Source organism: Vombatus ursinus, unplaced genomic scaffold (genome assembly GCF_900497805.2).
Source record: "Vombatus ursinus unplaced genomic scaffold, bare-nosed wombat genome assembly UNPS02003292.1, whole genome shotgun sequence".
Taxonomy (NCBI): Eukaryota; Metazoa; Chordata; class Mammalia; order Diprotodontia; family Vombatidae; genus Vombatus; species Vombatus ursinus.
The window spans coordinates 13,028,461-13,037,519 of NW_020943070.1; the positions used below are offsets into that span (position 1 = coordinate 13,028,461).

Sequence of the window (9,059 nt, forward strand, 5' to 3'; positions counted from 1 at the left end):
AGTCCTAACTATGAGTATGAATGGGATAAACTCACCTATAAAATGGAGGATAGTAGCAGGATGGATTAGCAAGCAAGACGGGGAAACAAACTTAAAGGGGATATCAATGAAAGGAGTTAAGGATCATGTGAAGAAGTTAAATAAAACCTTTTAGCTTGTATTTTTTTTAATGATGTGTATTATATATGCATAAAGCAAGCATGAGAACAGGTTGTCCCCATGAAGAGTTGTTCTCATTTGTCCTTACTTGAGTGTAGGGTTGTCTCTACATTTGAAAAGGGATTATCTTTAGACAGGTGTAGCCAGCCTGTTCAGGGATGATAAATATGCCCGGCTCATAGCTCCAGAAAATAAGCATCCTCATTTGTTATATTCCCATTGCTATGTTTCTAAACAGATTTCGCAGATGGATTGGATTGTCCATAGCTTTCACTACAAAGATCTGCTTGTCGTTATCTTGCTGCTTCCAAATAGTCTCTCTGCAGGCTAGTGTGTGGGAGCAATGCAGATTTTTTATCTTCATGGTTTCTGGAAAAAATGGAAAAGGAATGGTATTGTATCAGTCACTGGGCAAAGGGAGTTTCAGTACCATAATAATAGTAATAAGTTATTATAAACAAATTAAAATTGTAAAACACTTAACACACTGTCTGGTACATAGTAAGTGATATGTAAATAGTTTAATAAGTTATTTTATTAATAATAATAATTGGCATTTGTATAGTACTTTAAGGTTTACAAAACACTTTATAAATATTCTTTTATTTTATTCTCATGAGAGGCCAGGAGTAATTGTTATCCCCATTCTTTACAGAGGAAACTAGTTAAATGACTTCCCCAAAGTCATACAGTTAGTAATTATCTGAGGCAGGATTTTAACTCAGGGTTTCCTGATTTTAAGTCCAGGGCTCTATCCATTGTGCCATCTTGCTGCCTTTTAGAGGCAGCAGTAGAGTTTAGTTTAAAAAAAAGTGCCAGGCCTGAAGTCTGGAACACCTGAGGTCTAATCTAGTCTCACACACTTACTAGCTAGGTTACCCTGGGCACATTATTTAACCTCTGTCTTCCTCAGTTTCCTCAGCTGTAAAATGGGTATTGTAATGGCACCTACCTTACAGGATTGTTGAGAGGATCAAACAAGATATTTGCAAAGCACTTAGCACAGTGCCTGGCACACCGTAGCCACTTAATAATCGCTTGTCCCCTCCCCCTTTGAAAAGAGTTAAAACCCTATGTCAATGATAGTTCTTTAGAATTTATAATCTAATTTCATCCCGTTGCTTCTCCCCATTTTCTTGTTGTTCCTTTCTCTCTTTTTTTAGGCCTTAAGATTGACTCTTTCCATGCAACTTATCCTAAGATACTGGACTTTAAAAAACAAAAACTCTTTTCTCTTCAGAATATACTAGAATTCATCTCTGATATACTGTGGTTTGGGGTTAAGATGTAGGGCTGTAGTCATCTGAGTCATGAGGGTTAGTTTAAGGTGTCATTGCTGTTCAGCTGTGTCTGACTCTTCATGACCCCATGGACCATACCACACCAATGCAGAGATACTGGAGCGGGTTGCTCATTTTACAGACTAAGAAACTGAGGCAAACAGGATCAAGTGACTTGCCCAGGGTCACACAGCTAGTAAGTGTCTGAGCACAGATTTGTACTCAGGTCTTCCTAACTCCAGGCCCAGCACTTTATTTGCTGAGCCATCTAGCTACCTCTAAAGCCAATAGAGGTTAAGTGACTTGCCCAGGGTCACACATCTAGTAAGTATCTGAGGTCATATTTGAACTCAGTTCTTCCTAACTTCAGGCCCAGAACTCTATCCACTGAGCCACCTAGTTCTCTCTGAGTTTAAGGTAGTACTATTCTAGGAGTCATGACCCTTTTTGAATTGTAGACTTTTAGCTGGCAGGGACCTTAGAGATTACCTTAATTTAACTCTCTCTCTCTCTCTCTCTCTCTCTCTTTCTGTCTTTTTGGAGGAAATTGGGATTAAGTGACTTGCCTAGGGTCACACAGCTAGTAAGTGTCTGAGGCCACATTTGAACTCTGGTATTCCCAACTCCAGGGCCTGAGCTCTATCCACTGTACCACCTAGCTGCCCCTAACCCTCTCACATTAAAAAAGAGTACAGGTTGAGGAAGGCAAATGAACTTATCCAAGGTTACAGAGTTAATAAGTGGCTAGTGAAGCTGAAAGAACCCTGATTTTGGAGTCAGGGAACCTGGGTCCAAATCCCAACTTGGCCACTTACTAGGTAATACGATGAATCATCATCCCTCTGCCTTAATATCTTCATGTATAAAAAGAGGGGGTTAGACCAAATGACCTCAAAGGTCTTTTACAGTTTTAATTGTGCCATCCATTGTATTGTGCTGGGCTTCAGTTTCTTCATTTAGAAAATAAGTGTATTGGAAGAGATGACTTCTAAGGTACCTTTTAGTTTTGAATATTTGCTCCTCTGATCTGCTCTACCAAGTTGCCTCCCTACTGGAGGATTTTAGCCAACAGATGCCCAGGGGGCCGATGCCCATTGTTCAATGTGAATTTATTTCCAAGTGATGTTTCCATCCATGTGCTAATCCAGGGTGTATCTACTGCTAACAGCTTTTCCATTTGCTCCTTCCCTCTTTTGTTTCCTGAAGCACAACAGAGCCACTGATTGTCTTCCAGTGCAAAATCAGGCTTGGAAATATATGTTTCCATAGGAAAAGGGATGCAAATGGAATCTATAGCCAGCGGGAAGTTTTCCAGGAGACCACACAGGTAATGCTGCCTGGTATTTTGTCATTGTTCAGGAGGGTGTCATAGTTTTTCTCCTGTTGTTGGTTGTAACCCCACCTCCTCACCCAACTTCAACCCCAGGTCCTCTCTGGCTTTTGTGTCTCATTAAGAGAATTTTTAATAAGACAACAACAGAACAACAATGATTTACCCTTTTTCCTTTTCACTCTCCCCACCCTCCCAAATCCATTTTACTTTATAAGAATGGTCCTAACTTTTAAGACAGACATTCAGCAAAAATAATGCACCGGTGTAACCAAAATCAGGAAGGCAGTAAATGTTGCCAAGAGCCCTGAAAACCCCCTTTCCAATTCCTCTTCCACACAGCTCCCAGATAATCTTCCTACTGTACAGATTTATCCATGGCACCCCCCTGCTCAAATGGCATTAGCGAATTCCTATTGCCTGTAGGATAAGATACAAACTTTTCTCCTCTTTGGCATTTAAAACCCTTTACAATCTGACTCCCACCTATCTTTCCAGGTTGATTTCCCATGACTCCAGGAATGTGCTGGAACCAGCTTAAACCAGTTCAAGAGCCAATTGTTAAATTTTCAGTTTGAGCTTAAATTGGCAAACCCTACCAATTGGAGTTTGATTTATTGTTTTGTTGATTGTCTAGGCAAGTAGTGTCAAGCTCAAGTAGAAAAGGGGGCCGCTAATCAGTTCGCCCACATGTTGACTTACTTTTAAAATGTAATGTTATCTATGTTTTATTGTACTTTTATTTATTTTGTTAAATGTTCCCAAATCACATTTTAATCTGGTTCACCAGATGGCTTGTGGTTGACACCTCTGGTCTAGACTTAAGAAATTGATGGAGAAAATGTTAACAATGCTATTTAAGCTTAAAAGTGGGTCATATGTACTTTTTTTAAGGGGTGGGGGGGAGCTGGTTGGAAAACATTCACCTTCAAATCCAACCTCAGACACATGACACTTACTGTGTGACCCAGGGCAATTGCCTTACTAAAAAAACAAAAAAAAAAAAACCATTCACCAGCACACCTCTTCTTCATGTATACATGTATTCCAATTAAACTGACTTAACTGTTCCCCAAACTTGGCATTTCATCTTCCACCTTTGTGCCTGGCACGGGCTGTGCCCTTTCCCTGGAGTGCATTTTTTCTTCCCTTCCAACTCTAGGAATCTTTAGTTCCCTTCAAAGAGCAGCTCACGTACCACTTAAAGAAAGATTTTTCTGATCTCCCTAATCTTTAGGACTCTCTTCCTCCTGTGAACGAAAGTTTTTCAGGGACAGAGATTCTCTCTCCAAGGAGACTGGAGGTTGAACTGCATGCTCTCTGGCACACAGTCGAAGCTCAATAAATGCTTTGTTGAACTGAACTGTATGCGTTTGGGTTGGCCGATCTTTTCCTCTCTGAGGCTGCCTGTAGTTAGCATCTAATAAAAGTGGAGCTGGAACAAGTTTCTGGGTTGGTGATCCTTCAGCTGGCCCTGACCCATCAGAGCTGACTATGTTATTGACAGGAAGAGCGAGGAGCCAGGTGAGGCCTTTGTGTGGTAGCTCAGGGGAGTCTGCTAACCAGAGTGGCTCTTTTCTCTGTGTGCCTTGTGTTCTGCTGTATTGTATATGTGTGTCAGTCCCTAAAGGGAGACTCATGCAGTGAACCATATCACAAGCTGCTGGAGGTCCAAAGGGTCTGGCAGTGAGGATGCCATGTTGCTCACAAGTGCATTTTTGGCAACACCTAAGCCCATCCCTTTCCCTCTGGACGATGTACCAGAATCCTTGTAAATAGAGACTGAAATACACTGATAGCTAGAACCTCGTTCTTCATACCAAGGAATTCATTACAGAGTCAGAATTTGATATGAAGACGAGTCACCTTGGCAGCATATCTGATCAGGTATTTAGTAAATAATAACTAACATTTATATAGCACTTACTGTATGCCAGGCACTGTGTGCTAAATGCTTTAAAACTATCAGCTCATATGACCCTCCTTACAACTCTGGGAGTTAGGTACTATTATTATCCTCATTTTATAGATGAAGAAACTGAGGCAAACAGAGGTTGTGACTTACCTAGGGTCACTCATCTAGTAAGTATCTGAGGCCAGATTTGAACTCAGGTCTTCCCAACTCCAAGCCTGGCACTCTATCCATTGTGCCACCTATGGAACAGAGACCTCAGAGGTTCATCATGCATTCAAACCTGAGACTCCCCTTATACCTCTCCCTCAATCCATTATCCAGCCCCGCCTTGGAGATCTCCAGTGAAAGTGAATTTACTACTTACCAAGATAATCCATGCTCCTTTTGGATGATACTTAGTGAGTCCCCAATATAAGAAAATAAAAGGAATCACGGATGTAGGCAATTCTTCAGATACTTGAAGGCTAAGGAAATGAGGACTTTCTTTCAGTATACATAGCAAGTGTTGTAGCTTGGCTGGTGAATAGATTATACATAAGAAAGAAAAAATGAGAAAAGAGACTAGAAAAATGGGCTAAAGCCTGATTGTGGAGGGCCTTGAATATCAAGCTGAGGAATCTGGGCCCGGTTCATAAGGGTATCTGGACAAGAGATGTTCATGGAAAATGATAATAACTGACATTTGCAAAGTATTTTAAATTCAATAAAGCACTTTATATAACCAATCTTTTTAAGCCTCGAAACAGCCCAATGAGATGGGCACTCACAAACATTCTTATCCCCATTTTATAAATAGGAAAACTGAAGCTCAGAGTGCTTAAGTGACTTCTCCATGGTCACATGAGAGTTAGACATAGGTTTTGAATTCAAGTGTTCCATATTCGAAGTTACAAATTCCATTTGCTAAGCTATACTGCTTCTTAACTTCGTGGTAGTCTGAAGAATAATTTGGGGGTTAGGAGAGAATAGAGACAGGAAGATCAATTGGGCCTGACATTGTATGTAGACATAGAAGATAAATTGAGAGGAAGAACTGATAGGAGTGAAGAGGTGATCGAAAGGGAGAAGTCGAAATACAGTGTCAAGCTTGGGTCATTGATAAAATGGTGGCACCACTAAAAAAAATGAGTAAATTATGAAAAGCGTCTAGTTTGGAGAAGGGAAGGATGAATTTTGCTCCAGATGTGGTGAGTGAAAAGTACTGATCGCTGGACAGAAACTGTGTACAATGAGCAGTCAGAAATGTGTCAGGGTGAAGAGTTACCTGTAAAGAGGTGAAAGTAGAAGCTGGGGGAGTGATGAGATCATTAATTATAGAAGCCTACACCTGGAGGGTGGATTCATGATTTGCCAGAGTTTGTTAGATGACGTTTGAACTAACTTCCAACACTAATATTCTTCTGAGCTGGAAAGGACCTCAGACGTTCATCATGCATTCAAACATTATACCTTAAAAACCTTATGCCTTCTAAACCTTATACCTCTCCCTAAAGCCACTATCCAGACCCACCTTGGAGATCTCCAGTGAAAGTAAATTTACTACTTAACAAGACAATTCATTTTCCTTTTGGATAGTTCGAATTATTTTTGAGAAGTTTTTCCTCACAGAGAACCAAACTCCGCTTCCCTTTAATTTTCACTCATAGCTCCTAGTTTTGTTTCCTGCAACGAAATAAAATCAATCTACCCCCTCTTCCATATGATTGGCTTTCAGATATTTAAAGCAAGAAACATACCCCGTTGAAGTCTTCTCTAGGCAAAAAAGAAAAAAAAACAGAGATAGGGACTTAACCCTGGATGAGCTCCCTTTTCCAGTGAATGTCAGTACCTTCTCTGTAACTTAGAGAGAAAGAGTGTTGAGAGATTCATTTACTTGCCCAGGGTCACATAGCCAGGGAGCTAGACTGGAGCCTAGTTCTTCTTGGCTATGAGGTTGGTTTTTAATCCACTGTCATTCTGTCTCTCCTAAGGCTAAAACATTTATTAAACTGGATCATTGTGTGGATTTTATGGTGTGGTTTTGAGTGGCCTGACCATTCTGTTTCCTCTAGGGGGTCAATGCCCTTCTTAAAATATGGTGGCTACATCTAAACACAGTACCCCAGCTGTATTCAGGGCAGATTATGGCAAGGTCTATCACTACCCTCATTCTGTATGTTTTTTGCTCTAAGTGCTACCTAAAATAACCTTTGCTTTTTTTTTTTGTGACATCTTAATGGTGACTCACATAACACTTAAGATCATAGATTAGAACTGGAAAGAACCTTAGGGGAATATAGTTCAATCTCCCCATTTTACAGATGAGGAAAATGAGGACCCAGAAAAGTTAAGCAATTTCCCCAAGGTCAAGGAGCCATTAAGGGGGCAGAGGTCAAATTTGAACTGAGGTCCCTCTGACTCCAAATTCAACACATTCTTTATTGTTCCGCCTTCCCAGTCTGGGTGATACCTCCAGGTCCCTTTCAGAACTGCTGTTAAATCAAATCTCTCCCGTTCTGTAATTGTGCTGTTGATTTCTTTTGTAACCAAGTAGAGGACTTATGTTTATCCCTAGTAAATTCCAGCCCATCTGTTAGTACTCAGTACAGAGGCAGCAGGGGAACTGTAAGGCTGGCAGCATTTATATGGAGCAGCCCAGACTCATGAACAGCTGAGCCAAATTTCTGCTACCATTGTGGGCACATAGGGACAGCCAGTACAGCAGGAGATTTATGGAGGAGGAGAAGGAAGAGGAGGGGCAGAGTTTCCCCAGCAGTAGTTAAAGAGCTGGCTGCTACTGTGGAGCTCTTGTCATCTTTTCGGTTGCCTCGGGAATATGACTCAGACCCCTGTCAGTCTCTGGGGCTTGGGATGATTATGGTGGCATTGTGGGGCTTCCCTAGAGACTTCCCCATGGGTGGGTTACTGTGTGTCTTCTCTGAAGCGTCAGCTTCTTTATAGAAGGTGTCCTGGGTTGCCACGTACATCAGTTCTTTTCTTCCTCCCATTTCCCACCATGCCCTTCTGGGACTTTTGTATGTTGTGGCCAAACTTATTTAACCTCATTGGCTAGGGTTGGTTTTCTTGTACTAGGCATTGCCTGTGATGGTAAAGCCTTTTCACAATAGATGGAGGCCGTATCTACGGTACGACATTGTTCGGAGCCTTACCCAGCCAACCTCGGTAAAGGTTTGAGGATCCCACCCTCTCAAGGTCTTTTTGGATCCTGATTCTGCCACTCATTTTATGAGTTATATCTCTGAGATTCCTGCTATTGACTGACTTGATGAGCTTATCTTTGTCTAATAAAATAAGGTCAAGGACAGAATCCTGTAATAGTCAACTAGAGACCTCCTTCCAGGTTGATACTGATACATCAATTACCATTTATAGGGCTTAATCATTCAATCAAATGTGAGTCTACATAATTGTACTATTATCTGGGCCATATCTTTTCATCTTATCCACAAGCATCTTGCACAAGATTATACTGTCAAATGCATTGCTGAAATCCAGATTTTTTTTATGTCAATGACATTTTCACAGACTACTTAGTCTAGAAACATAGTCAAAGGAAATGAATTTAGTCTGGCATGACTTATTCTTAATGAACCCATGATGCCTCATAATGATTGGTGATTCTCTAGGTATTCATAGATCATCCCTTTCATATTCATTTGAGAATTTTACCAGGAAGTGATACATGAAGCTTATCTGTCTATATTCTTCTTCTTCTTCTTCTTCTTTTTTTTTAAGTGAGCCAATCAGGATTAAGTGACTTGCCTAGGGTCACACAGCTAGTGTCAAGTGTCTGAGGCCATATTTGAACTCGGGTCCTCCTGACTCCTGGGCCAGTGTTCTATCCACTGCGCCACCTAGCTGCCCCTATATTCTTCTTCTGACTTTTGAGATTTGAGAAATTATATCAAGTTTATCTGCCTGTAGACTTCTTCCGACTTTTGAGGCTTGGGACAACATTTGCCCAGCTCCAATCCTGGAACGTCGCTATTTTGCCTAATTATTCCTGTTAACTGAGTGCTAAGTTCTGTTGTTTTTCTGCTACTGAAGGACTATAAGTGTTGTGAGTGCCCTCTAAATTTAGTACTTAGGAGCAAAGCCCTCACCCTTGTTACAGCTCTGTCTTAGTTAACAGTTCTGGTACAGTGGTGGAAGAAGAGAGATAACAGGTAGTATTTGTTGTCATTAAACTCCCTCTTCTCCTCCTCCCCATTCTCTGGTTTCTAGCTTAATCCCCTTTACCTCCCAACCTCCTTTCTCTTATCTTCTTGCCACCCAACAGATTATACCATATTTCTTTTTTTATTCTAAACATCAACAGGGAATTTATGGAGGAGGAAAACTGGTATTGATAGTTTTACTGGTCTAAACCAGAAGG

General features: G+C 40.9%; 1 protein-coding gene across 1 annotated transcript in view; it reads left to right on the plus strand.

Moving 5' to 3' along the window:
* MYRFL (myelin regulatory factor like) overlaps nucleotides 1-9,059 on the plus strand; it is a 147,324-nt gene that overhangs the window by 132,021 nt on the left and 6,244 nt on the right. The window contains 1 exon segment of the mRNA XM_027872047.1: nucleotides 2,646-2,766. Coding sequence (XP_027727848.1) covers nucleotides 2,646-2,766 — 121 coding nt within the window.